Source organism: Thalassophryne amazonica, chromosome 7 (genome assembly GCF_902500255.1).
Source record: "Thalassophryne amazonica chromosome 7, fThaAma1.1, whole genome shotgun sequence".
Classification (NCBI taxonomy): Eukaryota; Metazoa; Chordata; class Actinopteri; order Batrachoidiformes; family Batrachoididae; genus Thalassophryne; species Thalassophryne amazonica.
Genome location: NC_047109.1, coordinates 107,064,978 through 107,085,447, shown reverse-complemented (window position 1 = coordinate 107,085,447; position 20,470 = coordinate 107,064,978). Strand labels below are relative to the sequence as shown.

At 39.4% G+C, this 20,470-nt stretch overlaps 1 protein-coding gene across 1 annotated transcript in view; it reads right to left on the bottom strand.

Annotated features, from left to right (window-relative positions):
* Window positions 1-7,949: 7,949 nt before the first annotated feature.
* Window positions 7,950-20,470, bottom strand: part of LOC117514725 (ankyrin repeat and IBR domain-containing protein 1-like) — a 73,517-nt gene continuing 60,996 nt past the window's right edge. The window contains exons 17-20 of the mRNA XM_034175288.1: window positions 20,148-20,199; window positions 15,874-15,985; window positions 13,216-13,259; window positions 7,950-12,996 (exon numbers count right to left, since the gene is read on the bottom strand). Coding sequence (XP_034031179.1) covers window positions 12,088-12,996; window positions 13,216-13,259; window positions 15,874-15,985; window positions 20,148-20,199 — 1,117 coding nt within the window. The 3' untranslated portion in view covers window positions 7,950-12,087. The remainder of the gene's footprint in view (window positions 12,997-13,215; window positions 13,260-15,873; window positions 15,986-20,147; window positions 20,200-20,470) is intronic.

Genomic DNA, 20,470 nt, shown 5'->3' with positions numbered 1-20,470 from the left:
AGGGTTTTGGTAATCCCACATTCCAAGAAAATATCTCGGCTTCACATTGGCTTGCAACTGCTTCTGGTATTACAGACGTTTTTTGATTGATGAAGTTCTGTATCACATTCAGACATATGACCGATTAAGGAAAAGGTTCAACAGTGCTGTGTACTTGAAAAATGGTCAGCTGTGTTTAATAAATAGTCTGGTTGTCTTTAAACAGAGCTGTGCACATCAAAACCCTTTTCTTTGTACTTGTATCAAACATTGCTGTGTTTTGGTTGAGAAACTGGCTAAATCTGGCCGGCCTTCATGTAAAGATTCACAGATAAATGTACACAGTCATTTCATACATGAGGTCAGAAAGACTGGAAACTTAAGTGCCATTTGGCCTGATATGATTACTGCGAAATGTGTTGTTATTGAAACTGCTGATAAACTTTACATTATACCATTGCCAAATCCATATGAACGAGATTAAAAGTTGATACAGACTGCTTTTGCCATATGACTGACTGTAAAGTCTGGACTATAAAGCGCACCTCATTATAAGCCGCACCCGTTGATTTTAGGCAGGAAAAATGATAAAAATCAATAATATAATATATTAATAATTATAATATAATAATAAATAAGACACACTGGCCTTGTTGTTGACATAATGAATGTAAACACTCATCTGGAAACATGCACTTTTCAGAGTCCACTTTTATACATGTTATATTGAGCAGTCTGTTTGAGATATGCAACTGGCTTAGACCTGCTGCACTGGAAAAAAAAGTGCTACTTTGGATCAACTTAAAAAAAATTGTAATTTGTTACAGCCACAATTTTCCATTAAACCAATGTAAATAAGTACTTTGAATGAAGTGCAGTGTATTTCACTTTTTTCAGTGTGGGAAGTTCAAAACTCAGTGCCGTCTTTAAGTATGTCTACACTCTGCTTTATTTTATGCATGCATTGTACATACATTGTTGCTATTAGCATGTGATGAATGCCAGTATGAATCAACTCGGTTAAAGTCAAATTTAATTTAAAATAAATGTTTATTAAATGTTTGTTTCATTTAATGTTTAATTGGTAAATGTTTAATTTGTCTTTGTGTCTGTGTTACTTTGTACAAGAAAAATAGTTTCACCTACACCAGGGATCTCTACATGTTGTCACATTTTGTTGTTGTGACACAATCAGCAAACATTTAGGTCAAAATGAGTAAAGACTAATCTCAAACCATTGTCTTTAAAATATCCCTTAACACCTATCTGTACTGCGTGAATTGCCCTCATAGTTGCATGTGGAAGTAGTTCTCTGATATGTTTATTACATAAAATGGCTCAGCAGTTTAAAACAGGCTGGAGACCCGACCTACGCCACTGCTCACTCTCAAACTATAGTTTTGCCAAATCTGAAAAAAAAAAATTAAAAACAGGATAAGATATAAAGCATATTGTAGTAGCCTATACTACAGAGAAATCGGTGTCTGTACTATCAATGTACTCTGTAAGTGTATCTTAGTCAAAAAATAATAGTATAAATTTAAGTATAGATGAAAGACTTAGACTTTTAGTATATTTTTTAAGTATAAGACAAGTATAAGCAATGTAAACTTTGTCAAGTATATCTCTGATAAGTATATAAAAAGTAAACTGGAAGAATACTTTGAGTATACTTGAAACATACTTGCATGTACTACTTTTTGATAAGGGTGGAGTGCAGTTTGAAGCAGAAACGATGTGATAATCGGTGAACCGTGGCTAATGACACGTGCAGTGAAGGGTGCAACGATTTTTAAGGGGGGGAACGTTCAGTCGGCGACACCGGAAGTGTTAGCTAGCTCATCACGCATGCACACTGAGAAACTCAAAACTGTCTTAATTTTTCTGAACTACTTTGTTGATCAAGGCTATCCTGTTGTTAAGTGCTGATGTAACGCATCACGTGATAAATCTCTTTCCGGATCCAAAGACCTGCAAGTTTACACTTAAAGTTGCGTCTGTATGATCCTTTTAAGGGTCTACAGTTTAAGTTTAGTTTGTGTTTACAGTGTGAGCAAACCTCCGTCCCTCCCTTCTCCGCCTCCATTAACCGCATTCAGACTTCAGGCAACTTTATTCATCCCAAAAAAGGGCAAATTACGTTTACACTCCACTTACCTCAGGATACAGCAATTAATCCACAATTATTACTTGTTTACCATAATAATGGCACACATCAAAATGAAAGACAACACATATACATTTGACATTGTTTATGTGCACTAAACTTGAAGCAGTCCGTCATCCGAATTGAGGCAAAGTGGGCAGTGGCCGGGGCAGGAAGGGAGGTATAGGGAAAAAAATGGAGCATGCTTCAATCTTTGTCCATGCGTAAGTCTGTCAGTTTATTGTCTTTGAGATGGGTTGAGATAAGAAAGGAGCCGAATAATCTCACCAAGGCCAAAGACATTCCTCTGGAGGAAAAACAGTCAGGCAATTTGTCCTACTGGCTTGATAAGCCTGGAGTGTTGTGGTTGAGCAGTGAAAAACAAACACTTGTTTACAGTTCCACTTGAACAACCAAATCCCAATTTTGAATTAAGAATATTCCCAATTATGAATTAAGAATATTCACCGGCCTCCAAAACCTTCAACTTCAACGGCAAGGTACGCATCTGCTCCAAGATGTCATCCAATTTGCGTCTGAGTTCAAGAGTCATTGCAGTCTGAGAATGCACTGCCTTGCCAACCTCATTAATCATGATGGACAAGCGAGGGGCCGTGGTTCTTGATGCCGCCGTCTTGCCAATCCGGTAGATCAGGGCAGCACATAATCCAGAACGTACCAGCCCTGCTACCATAAGACCAAAAATGAATAAATCCTCAACGTCCTCAATGGAGAAAGGCGCCAAGCATGCAACATGCCAAGACCCCCAGGATACGTTCCATCTGGGCAGGTAGGATCCCCCGCTCCTGACCTTCTTGTAGAAAAAATGGTGTCAATAACGTTCAGAGACCAGCTGATCAATTCCATGGTTAATCCAATAGTAGTCCAATAGATCCAGAATCCAATATAATTTGAGGAATTCACAGTCTGGTGAAGTAGGGACTTGAAGGTTAAAGTAGAGAGCAGAGATAAGGGAGAGTGGAGGAGATGCAACCGCCCTCGTCAGAGTCCCAAGCTGACTGCATTCGTCTGTTTCTAAGGTAAGAACACTTAATACATTTTTGTTTCTTTTACTTTATATATTTTATTATGCACAGGTAAAATATACATGTCTGTTTGTTAATAAAAAATTTTTTTTTCATAATTTACAGTGATTTGGGGATGTTTTACAAGGCTGGAATGGATTCAAATTATTTTAGTTATTTTCAATAGGGGAAATTTGTTTGAAATATGAGCAGATTGGCTTACAAGCTTGGTCACGGAACAAATTAAACTCGTAAATCAAAGTTCCACTGTACTACTAAAATGTAATTTTTTTAATGCTTTTCATCACGTTAATAAGAGACTGCATCCATGAGACCCTGAAAACTTGCTAAAACAAATATTATCAATAATCCATGTCTGCCACATTTAACCTGTGTGGAATTTTATAAACGCAAACCGAATTTCAGACATCTTATATATATTACTCTGGAACAAAGAGGACCAACAGTGTTGTAAAGGACAATTAACAGGATGTTAAAGTGCAAACTTCACTTTCCCCCCGAACGACATGAACAGGAAGCGATCGCAGCTCACAGCAACTCCCATTGAAAATAACCGAGAAATGACCTGAGCTTCTGGCGTTTTTACATAAAACAAATGCAATAATAATGTCTAAAAACCCAGTTAATATATCCAGGAGAGTTTTAGGCACAATATACAAATAGCTTTATGTTGCGATGTTAATGCTGTTGTCGGTGTGCAACGGTTTAAGTGCAGCCTGATCAGAGTGTCTCAGTGCAGTTCTCAATGTTAATGACAGCGCGCCTTTTTTGTTTGGACCCGGAAGTTGAAAATCACATGATGCGTTACATCACACTTAACAACTGGATACAGTTATGGAGGTAATGCGGCTCGTTCAGTGTATTCCTACACCAGCCTTTCGCTGGTGTCCGGCGTGACAACTGCAAAACCATTGCAGCGAAAGTGGTAACCAGGTTACTGCGTTTCTATGCATTTCCGGGAAAAAGTCCTCCCATCATGTACCTTGGTCAGTCATATTGCTTCTTGTGTACTTTCCGTTTGCGGTCACAAAAACTGAGCTGGATGGGCTACAAGAACACACTTGTGCTCGTCTGTCATCACCGTCACTTCGCTCAGTGGCTTAGATATTTATTAGATATTTGACAGATGTAAAAGGGTGCTAAAATTACTACTTGTATCTTTGATCCCTTGCCAACCAAATTCTTTGAGGATTAAGGCCCTCACAAGGACCAATCATGTTGAATGTTCACCTCTCACTTATAACAGGCTCTGTGCTGTGTGCCTTGATCCTGGATTATCATATAATTACAGGCCAGCCTGATATTTGCTTCAACACCCCACCCTCCCCCAATACGTTTCTAGAAAATTTGTATTGCAACAACCTGCTGATTATTTGTCCAGAAACAAGCTTTTTCGGCCCATTAGGGCTTGTCATTCTACAGAAACTGCTCTTGCTAAAGTAGTAAATCAGCTTCTTGCTGTGGCTGTGGATACCACTTCAGTGTTGTGACTGCTTGATTTGAGTGTAGCTGTTGATGCTATAGCTCATTACATATAGGTAAATAAACGTTTTTTTTTTTTTTTTACATTTCTGGTCAGACTACATCCTTGTCCAACCGAATGTACTACTACTTCCAAGACTTCTGTGATGAAGTATGGGACACCTCAGGGTTCTGTTTTAGGTCCTTTGCCACTTTATGTGGCACTGCTTGTACAGATATATTAATCAGCATATAAAGCTGAGCTGATGTAATTTGAATATCTTATAGGACTGTCTGGCTTCAGTTAAGAAATGAAGGTCATGTAACTTTCTACTTCTGAATTCTGAGAAGATTGAGATGATGGCATTAGTCCAGTAAACACATACTCGTGTATGATCAGTTAACATTGCTTCAGAATCTCAGTGATAAACACCTCTACTAGTCAGAATTTCAACTTAGATAGTTTTCTTCAAGCCCATACTGAATTACAGTCAGGATGTTTCACAAATAAAATTGCAATACCTGTGTATTATTCAAACTGTGAGTAATAAATGATAAAGCTTTTACTTTAAGATGATAAAATTGTATTTAGTGGACAAAATGCATTTGTGGATATTTAAAATGAATTACCAGGTGCTACTAATTGCTACGTCATCATCTACTAATATAAGCACCAGGTCGGTTGTCAGTGAAAACTGAAATTAATAACTGCTTTAAAAACTAAAAATGCAACTGAAACCTCAAGCAGACCAGACTCACAGAGGGGTGACCCACTGTTTAGGCCATTCTAAGTTGCAAGGTTTTTACAAACTTTTACCATCCTGGAGAAACAGGAAAACCACAAATAGCATCAAAAACAAAGTGCATTGGGGTGAACCTCAATACTGAGGTGAGTCATTGTCCATCACCCTGGCATGCAGAGCCAGTATTCATCCATTGCCTCGTTAACTTCACTCCCGTAAACGTCGGCTCAGAGAGGTCACCCTCAGCAAGGTGCTCCACTGGCCGCTGCCTCAGCTTTAGCCAAGGCATCTTAGTCCAGCGCCCATTGGTGCATAGCCATTAACCTCATGCAGTCTCTTCAGTACCTCGGCCAGACAAGAGAGAGAGAGAAAGCTGAATCAGTCGGCTGGAAATAACTGCACCTAAGGTATGAGTTCACCAACAGTAAATCAACAGGGAATCAGAGAGAATACGAAGTTGATCCCTGCCAGCTAGCCCTGAGCTTTACTAACAGACTCAAAATTTAGAGGAAGTGAGGCTGAGACCTGTTCCATTGCTATTAAGATGAATTAAAGGGATAGGAAGCATAGTTCCATACTATGCCAGTATGCTAACTGTAAATGAGAGGGAGAATAGAGGTCTCTTTTTTATGTTTGTGGATCTTTTATCTCCGCAAGGAGATTGGGTTCTTAAAATGGAGCAATACCACCACCTGGTGAATATTTCCTATTAATGCAGGTTCGATAGAGTTTCACCAAGAGCTCTTGAACTTTATGTGGGAAAGTGAGTCACTTATTAGTGTATTTTGTAAATCAAGGTTCTTTTTTTCAACATGGCACTTATACAACTGTTTTAGTGTTGATTTGACAAATAGAATGTTTGTGAATAAATTGAAAATGCTGTTTTTCAAACTGGATTAATACCCTTGCAAACAGGAAGTGAAAGTCAGAATCTGCCATCTTAAACACATCCACAGAACACAACTGGTGTAATTCTAAAAATGAGTATTTTGACAGCATGCATGAAAAACACACAAATTAAAAGTCAACAGTTTATTGTCTTCACACATCAAACATGTTTTGTATAAAGAGGGAATGTATCAAGTATAGACTATGAAAGTGCAAATAGCATTTCCAGGATTAGTGACTTTTCATTGGAAAATCTCAGTGAGTTACAAATGTTACATTTCATTGCAAATAAATCACCTGGACATTTAGAGGTGAAATACTGTGACTTGTGTTTTTGTTTTTCCTGCACTTCATCCGGTGATAAGAATCAAGTCAAAAACAAACCGTTTGGCACTCAAAGTCAAGACACTTTTCACAGCAATCAGGTTTGAAGTTTCCTCAGTGGAGTCAGACGTTAATCTGTACGGATACGATTAACGCTGAAACACGGATCAGTGGTGCTGAACGACTCACAATCCACTTTTCAGGAATTTGAAATACTGAACTTCTACTGCAACTTTCCACCATTTTAGTGTTTTATGGTTGAATCGTTCTATCTGCGGCACTGCGACTATTCATTTCAAACCACAGACATAAACTGCCATGTTTTTTTAAAAAAAACAAAAAACTGGGCCATAGCTGGGACCAAGTTTGACCCACAGTTAGTACCAGATTACATTCAGTCATGAACACATTAGTCACAGAAACAGCTTCATGCTACAAGTACTTGGATTTAAAAAAATAAATTAAAAAAAATTAAAAGCTCGTTTTGACACTATTAGCTGTGAGAAATGCGTTGAAGGTAATCAGCTTTTATTGTGTTTTCGCTGTAAATACTGTGTGAAGTAAAATAAAGGTGATGGGTTAGAAAGGCACTGGAACTCTGCTCTCAGCTGGTTTTAACTAGGTTCAGCTGCTAGTTAAGTTCAATTGTGATTTTTACGTGGAGTCAAACACACACGTTCACACAAGTCTGATGCTTAAAAAAACAAAAATTCCTACAAAAACCACTTCTGAGTTCATGAGTTCACTCATCAAGTGTTTATATGATTCAACCGAATCACCATCTTCATTTTATACACTGAAGAAAAATACATATTAAAAAATTAGTTGCAGCATTACCATAAACCGTTAGCTACGTTAAATGATGTAATTCTTGGTGAAATAGCTGATAACTTGGTTAAGGTGATGGTGTCAGACTAATACCCTGTTAAATATAATACTTAACTCTTTACACCGGAGCTGGTGACATTCGTCCTGTTAAAGCTTAAATCCATCAGATTCAATTTAAACCATTACAGGAACTGGATTCAGGCTAAAGCTCAAGATGTATCTATGGCTACGTTCACATTACCATCTAAAGCAGAGGTCTCAAACCGGTTCCAGAAAGGGCCGAGAGGGTGCAGGCTTTCTGTGCAACCACCCACTCCAGCAGGTGATTTCGCTGATTAACTGATTTCACCTGCTCAAAGTGATGTTAATCAGCGAAATCACCTGCTGGAGTGGGTGGTTTCACAGAAAACCTGCACCCTCTCAGCCCTTTCTGGAACCGGTTTGAGACCTCTGATCTAAAGCAACCTGAATATTTTTTTTGTTTTGTTTTTTAGGGTCCAAGCACCAGCGAAGCTGAAGAAAGAAGTGTTGTCACCATTGCGATTGGTGAAGTGATTCTAATGGTGCAGGCCACCCGCATTGGTGCTTTTGTGGCAATATTGTGAAACTGACCCCACCCCAAAAAACTTGGCTCGAGTTTTAGACATAGAAAATGTAGATCGGTCTCAACAAGTTCTCTGGTTCATGAATCTTAATAATTGGACCAGAAACTTGAAAATTTGTTGCTCTGTTTGCAATTGTCATGGCTTTGACTTTAACCATCTTTACTTCATGATGCATTTTCGCATTAATGGGATCACAGAACAGCATGAACTCGGGCAGGTATGTGCACGGCCTCTGTTAGAGTTGCAATGCCAAATTTAATGAAACTGTGCCATTACCACAGATGCTACCCTATTTTGCACTTTGGGTCACCACAGCAAATCCATGGATGGATCTGCATGTTGAATTGGCACAGGTTTTATGCCGGACTCCCTTCCTGATGCAACTCCACATTACATGGAGAGATATGGCAGGGGTGGGGCTTGAACCAGGAACCTTCAGCACTTAAACCAAGTACACTAACCACTTGACCACCACCCCTGCAAGAAAACACCTTGTAATAACTTGTAAAATTTTAGTGGATGGTGCTCTTCCCACGGGTATAGGCCACGCCCATTTGTCACATGATACTTTTTCACAAAATTTCAAAATATGCAAAATGGCCCTACATGAACTTGTTACTGGATTTTTTACGCAGAAAGCCCAGATTGGTGTCAAAATGTTCTCTGCTTCATGAAACCTTCAAATATTTTGCTCTGTTGGCAAGTGTTTTACTGAGCTGGACCTTGTACACAGCTATTTAATTTATGATGGGTATTCACAAATGTCATAAAATTGTGAGAGAATGTTGTCTGGGAATTGTGTCAATCCAAATACGCCGATATAATGAACACGTTTCAGATGCAGTACCGAGACACGTGACAAATACTTGGCCGCGATTAAGGCTAAGGTTAGACAGGTGGGGTTAAGATACCGTTTCACAAAAGTTGCATAACGGTTGTACACATGAAACATAAAAACACAGTTTTGAGATTTATCCACTCTGGGACCCTTTTCAAATAGTAGCGTTATCGAAAACGGAAAATGTTGGTTCCGTGTGGATGAAACGCCGATATGATCCAAAGGTTTCAGCAGATGCGCCTAAACTCTCTTCCGTGTGTGCGGGCACCTGGAGTTTGTCTGAAATGTGATTCAGATTTCAACAGATGCGTCTCACTCTGGACGCTCAAATGAGATTTTACGGGAGGTGATCTGCAGTCTGAACTCAGCCTCGTGTACGTATACGAGCGGCTGTAAATCTGATCCGTGGCAATGTGACTGCTGTGAGAACGGTCAGATCAGATCACTTCAGGTGGTAATGTGAACGCAGTTTTCTGTCCTGCAAAGTTCTGAGGTTTTACTTGACGACGCCGTGATTCGTTTCGATGCCTGTTGAGCTGCAGCCCTTTCAGACAGGCTACAATCAAATCCTGAATATGAACATGCAAATTTAATGACGCTCGGCGGCTCCATCAGGCAGGTCGTCGTCGACGACTCTTAGCATGAAAGATACAAAGTAAGCACACAAATATTAAGGTCTTAAAAGATTTACACAGCACACTGCAGGTTTTAGACACCGAGGTTTGAAAACATCGCTCAGCAGGAATCTTTTTTTTTTTCTTTCAATAAAATATGGCTCTCTGAGGCGTTCACATTGAAACAGGAGCTGAGTGGATGAGATTGTAATCAGCAGGCACGATTTGCTTCAAAGAATCCACTTGGTGACTGCAAACTGTGCTTTAACTGGTCAGTGTTTGGCACCGAGAAAGTAGGCAGATATGGACCAAAAACAGGATGGGGTTTTTTTCCCCACCTAGAAACATAATAATCTGATCATTATGTACAGCTAGAAAAAGCTCCTTCACACCTGAGCCAAATGCAGTAGGCTTTTTACTCCTGGGGGGGAGAACAATACACAATGTGCACTTTGCAAACAACTCCAGATCTTACAACTCTCATAGAGTTTAAGGTGCTCCCCAGTGATGGAAATACGGCGACTGTGTGTCTCTGTCTGGACAGTGAACACAAAGCTATTAAAAAGTGCTTTATTATCTCCAACTGACACTAATAATCTGACAATTGTCATAATAATTGACAATCTCAACAGAAATGTCTCAAACTAGAATAGAATGAAATATGTGGATTTGACTAGAAACCTGCTCTGTTTGACAAGGAAGTTTCAAGCGTTTATGTGGAAAAACACGGAACGGCCAATCAGATTGTTCCCCACGTGCTCATCACTTACATATCGACAAGATCAATGATGATTAAAAGTCGGAAAAGTCCTCAGAGATTTTCCTGTAAAAGGATGAGGGAAGAGACGATATAGATTTCATAAACATGAAAAATAAATATTTTTAAATAAACAGTTTTGATGGCTAGAACCAAACAGAATGAGGAGTTATTCCATCCACAACATGCACAAACCACCAGCCCCTGCAGCAGAATCTACTCTGAGGGGAAGAAAGAGGTTAAAAAGTGCACAACGTGGTGTGATTCTGCTGCTCTCTTTAAGACAAAATCTCTCCTGCTGTAGTTTGTGCAGTGAATAACGAATGATGAGGGTTTAGTGCCAAACTAAAATTGCATTGGGGAAAAGGAGCTGCATTGTGCACATGCCAAAATAGCCAATCCAGTTGTTTTGATCAGTACATATAAACGTGTGTTAGAACTTTTCCACTGGATGGTACCGGCTCAGCTCTCCTCGACTCAACGCCATTGGCTTTTGGTACTTAGTACTTCCTTTTCCACTTCAGATTAGATTAATGAAAACTCTTCATAGAGCCGCCACATGAAAATGCTGTGAAGCCATTTTCACTGTAACACACACACACTTCTCATTAAATAGTTTAGCTTCTGTGATATGATATAGTACACTGCAGACATGCTACTTGTCAAATGATATAAAAATGGTAGGTTTCTTCAGCATCTCTTAAGCAACCACTAGACCATCACCTCCCCATAAGGTAGAGGTCTAGTGTTTAAGCGGTGGTCTTGAAACCAGCGGAATCCTAAATTCAATCCCTGTCAGGCCGGAAAATCACTGAGGGTCCTTGAGCAATGTCCTTAACCCACAAGTTGTACCCAGTGTATAGTAGAGTGTCTTACATGGCAGCACCCTGAGATCAGTGTGTGAATGGCTGAATGTGAGGCATCACTGAATCAGAAGCACTTGAGCTTCTGATTCAGATGGGCCAAGTGTTATATAAATGTAATTCATTTACCATTGCAATTTTTCAATCTGAAAAACTACTTAATGCGAGCAGAAAAAAAAACTATTTGCAATGTCTGAGTTTTTGTTTTTTTTTGGTAAATGTGCATTTCCATTAAGCATATTTTTAATTCCCTACTTAAAATTGAGCAATTTGAGGGTAGTGGAAACCCGTACAGCGACAATTCTCTTTGACCAATCAGTCATCTGTGGTATTTTCAAATCACCTTTTGGTACTGCCTCAGCTAATTTAAGAGGTGATACCAAAAACAGAATTAGGTATGAGGTTTGGCCAATGGAAAACCGATAAAAGGCGGGTCGAGTCAAATCGAATTGAGCAGGAACTATGCAGTGGAAATGCGCCAATTCTGATCTTTGTTATTACGGCCAAAAATCAAAATGATTCCATCCTGATTAAAATCCTTCATATAAACGTAGTTCCTGATAAAGTTGCAAACGTGGGACGAGCACAGGTCTGTGTTACCTACTTTATTATTTGTGGGTCAAATATTACACGACACGATTTAAAAGCCACATTCGTATGTGCAGCTACTGTCCTTACCAGATTATGGAAGTGATCCCAATCCAAATGATTTTCCACCTGCCGCAGGTGATGCAGCTGTTTTTATGTGCACAGAAAATGTTATTAGAATGTGCGAGTGTGGATTCTCGTTGTTGTCGCCCGTTAAAGGCGTTTTCACAGTTGGGTGTCTTCGTGCGCCCTCAGCAGAAATCTACTTTCCACAAATTTCCTAACAGGACCCCAAGACACATTCTTTAGTGTACATTCCATCAACAACACATAGTCTTCACTTGTTATATAATTTACCAGTGCTTTGCCCCTCATCAAATAAAAAGGCTAATCATGATCCAATCAGATCACACTAAGTGCACCTGCTCCTCCCACTCAGAGGAGCTGGTGCTGGGTAAGTGGTCAGACTCACACTGTGGAGTGTCAACATGGCAAGTCTTTGCACCCCTCCCCTCAGCGTGGCTGCCACTTGCATCAATGGCAGCCACGTAAGAAAGCGGCTTAGTGCCCATCCCGAGTAGATCTAACCGCGTCGGCCTCTCGGCGGCAGCGGACTCCTCCTCCAACTCACTCCTTATCTGAGAGCAGAAAGCTACGTCTGCCACCTCTTCCTGAGATTTTTTATTTTCGGGGAGGACGACAACCTCTAGTTTTTCATCATCCCGTAGGCCTCTTCCTCCACCTACATGGAGCATGTCTACGTCAGTGTCAGAGGAGGTTGAGGGGACCAGGGTGATGCCTTGAGGGTTCATGTCATGGAACCAAGCCATGATGTTACCCAGCAGGTTGGCGTTTCCTGCTAATGCAGAAGATGATGACGGGTCGTGGCTGCCGCAGGTGGTGGAGTCTGTTGTGTCACTGGATGAGGAGAAAAGACCTGTGGAGGGGTTGCTGCCTGCTGGACCTGCTTGCATTGCACCGGAATCCCTGTACATGCGGCTGTGGCTCACACAGTGCTGTGTGGGAACACCAACAGGACCAGAGTACTGGCTGCTGAGGTTGACGTTGCTGAGTCGAGCCAAGTTGTCGCCCAGCTCCAGCAGCTCTGAGCTGCTGAGGGAAGCTCGAGGGAGGACACTTACAACTGGAGCACCTTGTTCAAGCCGAGAAGGCAGGGAGGTCCCAATCGCACCAAGTGATGACTCACTGGAGAGGGCCTCATGGTTGGCCCCAATCCCCGCCATGCCTGAGTCTTGGAGTGACAGCTGAATGGCCAGCAGAATGTTTGGATCATCATCCTCCAAAGAACTGAGACCCTGGAAGAAAATACAGTGCCAACAACAAAGTCTTAAAGACACACAGGAAGTGGCACCAGTATCTTTCAATGGCTTCAGTCTAACCTATTCTATCTGTAGGTAAGAAAATGAACAGCATTAATAACAGTGGCTTACTGCAGCTAAGGGGAAAGAAGTCCCCTTACATATAAAACTCTAAAAGTAGAACAAAGTTTGGCTGACTTTTAAATGTGAACTCACCATCAGAGGACCTTGTCTATGTTCACCTCCTACGTCCTGTGCATCTGTGTACGAGAGGAAGAAAGACAAAAAAAATACCAAAAGGTAAAGTTATCATACATACAATCTCTACAGCAGCTTTGGAGTTGACCACATTTTCCATTTTGGGGGGTTAAATTGGGGTAATTTCAATCAAAGGCTTACTTTGCCAAACAAATTAAGACAACCCAACTTCATCAATTTAGATTATTTTACACCAGTAATCATTTAATTTATTTAATTAAATTCTTATTTATATTTTGTAACTAAAACATCAGTTAGATAAATGTCATCCTGCGGGGAACATGCTTTTTTCCCCATACTAGAAAAAAGTGTAATTTCACATCCACTATTGTAGGTGGCAGTGGCACTCTCATTGTCAGAGTGTGCACAGGGAGTATTGAGGACTCTAGCATAATGGAACGCAGCTCTATGCAGGGTTTTTTTTTTTCGCACTATAGTGGAGACAAGGAAAGACCGCTGTGTCTTAAAATGTTGGCAGTGGACAGCATGAAGCCAAATAAATTAAAGTGTCACGTAAAGACATTAAACCCCAATCACGCATATAAGCCGCTTGATCTGTTTTCAGTAAAAATGTGCCGAATATTGCCAGCAAACATCCAGCTTTGTGAATGCTGCTTCAGTAAACACGTGAGCACCGTTAGCATCATAGCACCTTAGCAGAGGACCAAAGCAGCAGTAGAAATGGTCACTGTCATACTGGATGACGCAAGTTCTGCAAAAATAAAAACTAATAAAAAAAAAATAAAAATCACAAAAAATAATAATAAAAAATAATCACAAATTGTTGTATTCATTTTTGTTTTGTCCGTTAAAGTATTTTATATATTGTGCTCCTGAGTAAGTGTTCTGATCCATTTGAAATCATTATTTATTGAAGTTATTCTTTGTTGTAAGTTGATCTAAAGTTCTTTCTTTTTTTCTTTAATGTTAATAAGAATACAATGTTATGTAGAGGTGTACTTATAACAATTTTATGGACAAATGAAACCATTTATATTCACAGTGGAGAGTGGGATGGGGGGCGAGAAAAGTTTTCTTCTTCCTAAGGGGGCGTAACACAAAAAAACTGAGAAGCACCGGGTTAGGATTAGATTAAGGTACACACCCACAAACACACACACATATATATATAGTAGTGCTATGTGACCAAAAAGATTAATCCAGGTTTTGAGTATATTTCTTATTGTTACATGGGAAACAAGGTACCAGTAGATTCAGTAGATTCTCACAAATCCAACAAGACCAAGCATTCATGATATGCACACTCTTAAGGCTATGAAATTGGGCTATTAGTAAAAAAAAAAAAGTAGAAAGGGGGTGTTCACAATTAATAGTAGCATCTGCTGTTGACGCTATAAAGCGTCAAAACTATTATGTTCAAACTGCTTTTTTAGCAATCCTGTGAATCACTAAACTAGTATTTAGTTGTATAACCACAGTTTTTCATGATTTCTTCACATCTGCGAGGCATTAATTTTATTGGTTTGGAACCAAGATTTTGCTCCTTTACTAGTGTGCTTGGGGTCAGTGTCTTGTCGAAAAATCCATTTCAAGGGCATGTCCTCTTCAGCATAAGGCAACATGACCTCTTCAAGTATTTTGACATATCCAAACTGATCCATGATACCTGGTATGTGATATAGAGGCCCAACACCATAGTAGGAGAAACATGCCCATATCATGATGCTTGCACCACCATGCTTCACTGTCTTTACTGTGAACTTTGGCTTGAATTCAGAGTTTGGGGGTCGTCTCACAAACTGTCTGCAGCCCTTGGACCCAAAATGAACAATTTTAGTCTCATCAGTCCACAAAATATTCCCTCATTTCTCTTTAGGCCAGTTGATGTGTTCTTTGGCAAATTGTAAACTCTTCTGCACGTCTTTTATTTAACAGAGGGACTTTGTGGGGGATTCTTGCAAATAAATTAGCTTCACACAGGCGTCTTCTAACTGTCACAGCACTTACAGGTAACTCCAGACTGTCTTTGATCATCCTGGAGCTGATCAATGGGTGAGCCTTTGCCATTCTGGTTATTCTTCTATCCATTTTGATGGTTGTTTTCCGTTTTCTTCGACATGTCTCTGGTTTTTGTCCATTTTAAAGCACTGGAGATCAGTGTAGATGAACAGCCTATAATTTTAACTTTTCCCCTCTCCAATCAACTTTGTAATCAAACTACGCTGTTCTTCTGAACAATGTCTTGAACGTCCCATTTTCCTCAGGCTTTCAAAGAGAAAAGAATGTTCAACAGGTGCTGGCTTCATCCTTAAATAGGGGACACCTGATTCACACCTATTTGTTCCACAAAACTGACGAACTCACTGACTGAATGCCACACTACTATTATTGTGAAAACCCCCTTTTCTACTTTGTAATAATAGCTCAATTTCATAGCCTTAAGAGTGTGCGTATCATGAATGCTTGGTCTTGGATTTGTGAGAATCTACTGAATCTACTGGTACCTTGTTTCCCATGTAACAATAAGAAATATACTCAAAACCTGGATTAATCTTTTTAGTCACATAGCACTACTATTATTCTGATCACTACTGTATATATATGATAGAAAAATAACAAACATTAAAAACATTAAAGAGGGCTTGCATGAACTACCTAAAGTCCCGTCGCTGGGGTCATCAGGGTCAGGTGTGTTGCTTCGGAGACTGGACATGTCACCTCGCCTACGCTGTCTATGTCGCCGTCTATACTGGAACTCTTCATATTCCTATGAACAACAAAATAATACAATCTTAAAAACACACTTCATCATGTAATGCAAAGTTCACACTGCTTCGACAAACGCTGCTCTCACATTAAATCCCTGCTCTCATCAACAACACGCTGCACGCTGGTCAGGAAGTGATATCAGGTGATCTGCATTTTTTCTGATACAGGTCAGATACTTATGATACACATGTGGCAGGTACATTTGCAAATGCTGCTTTAGAGTTACAAACAGTGACATCAGGCATTATACAGCCTAAATACACAAATTTGCAGATAACCGTTTGAGTGTTTATTATATACTGTTTGTTGTGTCTGTGTTAATGTCATTTAAAACACCAACAAGAACTGCCACGAAGCAGGAATTATAATTTTACGGTTGTTTTGTTAACAGTATCAGATGGTAACTGCAGCAGTCAAGTGAGTATAATCAATGAGACAAGTGTTAAACTACTGTAAAACCTGTTTCTACATCAACAAACAAAATGTGCAGTATGTTTATTTGCATATCAACACCTGGAAGATTACTGAGAGCTTTCTCCAGTTAACCACCTACAAACGTTACTGAGTTACTCTCATGTAATCAAAAGCTGGTCGAGCAAATGTTTGCACAGCTCTGGAAGTAGCCATTGTAAAGCGTTCTGAGGTATTGTGAGAAACATGGACTGGGCCATCTGTAGCTGTGCCTGTGAGGCAGTGTCAACAAGCTTTGATTATTACTCTGCTCTTACCATTAACTACTGTGGCTACGAGACAGGGGCTTTTAATTAGGCAACAAAAATTTAAATCTAGTTTCCAGCATAACTAGGTATTCAGAGCCTGCTATCAAATTTCACTGTGAATGCTGTCATAGATTCACAAGCACAAAATAACTGACAAAATGGGCTGCTGACAGGATTCTAATTAAATCCTTTAGAAGAAAAGAGAGGCAGGGGTTAAGAGGATTGTCTCACCTGAATACACAGGTGCCCATGAACATGACACATTTTGTGGTGCATCACATTTCCTCCAAAGAATCAAAAATGCAACACAGTTTTACAGCGCGCAGGATAAAAACACATTCGGGTTCAACAAAGGAAACAATAGTAATTGGGAGATGACACATCCCCCGATCCCCACAGATCAGTAATACAAAGTGTTGGGGGATCGTGCAAGTCCACCCCTATGTTAAATATGAATGCAACTGGCCAACTGGTTCTTGAGATATAGCACTAACAAGGGTGGCAATGACAATATCAATATCTTGATTATTTCACAGTGATCTTGAAATTGACCCCAACATCACCATAATCAACCTGTGTCGGAGGACCACACAAGTACACTTTTATGCTAAATATGAATGATACTGGCGAACTGGTTCGTTGAGATATCACGCTAAGAATTGAAAAAGGACAGATGGATGGACATGCTGATCGCTATATCTCCCCGCATCTCACACCACCAGGGTGATAAAAAGTGGATGAGAGCTTTTACAGATATATCAAAACAAAGATGTTACTCCATATCACTGACTAGTAAAATGCTGAAAAAAGTTTCTAACATGCAAGTTTTCTGCTGTTGATCTGAAGTGTTCTATTAGAAAGAACAACAGTAAAACTGCCAAATGTTTTGGAAAATCAACACATTTGTCCGGCAGTGGCAGCTGTTGACAAAACTTGGGCAAACAGAAATTTTATGTTTCCACAGAGCCAAGCAGACCTTGGATAATGCAGGTCAGAAGTTACAGGGGATGTGAGAAGAATGCATTCTCCTGTTGCGTGCAAAAAATAAAAAAATAAAAAGAGATTCGGTTCAAACTGCTGTCAGTTACTTTCAACTGTTCGGAACTGTTGTGACCTAAAACTAGTATCACAGTATTACTCTTTTTGCATTGCACTATACGACCCTTTTTATAGTTATGTTTCTTAAAACAAAAGACCTGACTTTTAAATTTCAAATCTGCTCCTTCAAAGTTAAAATCTGGGTGAAAAACAATAAATCAAAGATTTTTACAATTTCACATTTTTAACAGGTAGGCTGTGTTAATTAACGAGTTGGCAGTGCAAAAAGTCCACTGGTTCAGTTTACGACTACTTTGTTTTTGGTATGTTTTTTTTTTTTTTTGGTCCTGCACGCCTTTTTATGTGTTTTGGATGTGCGTGTCTTTGTTGTATCATTTGTATACTTTTTTGATGCTGCACTCCATTTTTTGACTCCTGCCTATTGAGCTGATTGAGGAGGACTTCTCCTGCAGCAGGTGTGCCACATTGAGCAGATTGTCTGATGAAGGGCTGTGCCCGAAACGTTACATTTAGTTTTTGTTAAATGCAATGCAGCCTCTTTTTGTGTCGGAGCGCTGTGGCTGTGCGGATCATTTTGGTTTTTGGTATGGGTTTTTTTTTGGTCCTGCAAGCCTTTTTATGTGTTTTGGATGTGCGTGTCTTTGTTGTATCACTGGTTCAGTTTAACCATTTCCTATGAATAGTTGTCAGTTGTATGGAGGTCCCTACATTATAAGCTGTTTACTGTTGTCAGGAGTATGAACTGGGCTTTTTGCATGAACTTCTGCCTGAAAAACAGGGTGGGTGGGGGCACGAGCGAGCACGCGGACAATACTATGCTCGTCAGAATGCCCATCCCTCCATATAGTTCAATACAATGTCTGATTTCATCACAAATAACTCCCCCGTAGTGGCAGATCCTTTCCGCCTTGTGTGCAAATACTGCCAAGTGTCAACCAACTGCTACTGATTACAAAAATAATAATAACATTGCATGCAGGTGTAAAATAATTCATGAATTTTTAATAAATAATGCCCCCATGCAAAACAAAAGTTTTTGTGGCCCACCCAATACATTTACAGAACTCGGGAAAGACTTTTTGTCAGAGACACTTTTTCCAGAGAGTCCTGTATTTCAGCTTAAGTTATTTATGGGTTTTTCTTTCTGTCCTGAACAATTTTCCTGGCAGTTGTTGCTGAAATTTTTGTTGGTCTGCCTGACCGTCATTTAGTTCGAACAAAATCCCTCATTTCCCACTTCCTAGAGTTTGAACACTGCTGATTGGCATTCTCAGTCACTTAGATGTCTTTTTATATCCCTTTCCTGTTTTATACAGTTCAATTACCTTTTCTTTGACAATTCTTTTACTTTCACTATGACTCAGAAATCATAAACGTCAGTGCAGCACTGGATGAAAGATGAAAGGGTTTGTCAGGAGCCCAGAAACTAACTAACCTTTTATACACACACACTGATTACAAACAAACAGATCACAGGTGAGGACGACCACCTTTTGTAGCCATTCATATCCATTTGTGTCAACTTGTGTGCATGTTTTCAGGCCAAAATCTCCAGGGTTTGAAAACCTTTGATCAGGGTCATTTGGTTAGTTTCTGTTGTAAATATAATTTAAAAAGAACAGTTGTTTGACCATAAATGGCTTCATGCAACCACTAAGTGGAAAAAAAAGTTTTGTGCTTTTCATATTCTCTGAAAAATGGCCAAAAATCAAAAATTCTGCCAAGGTATGTAAATGTTTGAGCACAACTGTATATTGGTAGTCCAGTTCTGATCCAACATATGTATGTACATGCACAGAGCAGTGCAGCAAAAGGCAGCAGGTCAATAATCCAACCATTACGTCAACATCAGTTTAATGAGTGTTAACTACAAACACCAGTTACTAATGCAGTGATGATGCACAGTAACCTGCTTAAGTGGTTTGACAGAGTGATCTGCTTCTAATCGATGCACTGGGTGCACACAGGAACACTGAGCCATCTGCTGTGCTGAATGTCAGTGATCTTTAGATTCATGTTTTTTCATTACCAAAAATGACGGAATTATTAAGGGCAGCATTACTATGTTGTCTGCTGCTGTGTGTTTCTTACGACTACTACTGAGGGATTCTACAATAGAAACTTTTCAAATCTGACATATAACACTACAAATATTTATATAACTGAACTTGTGTTATATGTTAAAAATGAAGGCTGTTTTTTTTTTTTTTATCATTTTATAAGATTTGAAGATGATGCTGTGTTCCTCCTGAAAATATCTACAATGATAATCATAAAGTATATTGTAACATATAATGATGATATTTGTATCTCTATGTTTTGTGTCCAAAAGAACAAAACAAAACTCTGCATTTTGCTGACAAGCTGAAACTAATAACTTGCCTCCGGTGATCCGAAACCTAAATACTCCCAGTCCCATGTTCCACCAGCAAAACTGCAAAAGAAAAACAGATAGAGGTTAACGTTTTACTCTCTGAAGTTTGTTTCTTAGACACTAGAAAAGAAAAATGGTATTGGTTCACTTCAGACAGACAATTCTGTCCAAATGAATATGAATTAATATCCAGTTATGTGTGGCTCACCAAATTAGTACCACAGGTACTGTGTAATTATGATTAGGTAAGTAAATCATATACCATATTTCTGGTCATATTATAAGATATTACCAGAAATTATTAGATATTAATGCTACAACCTCCGCAAAC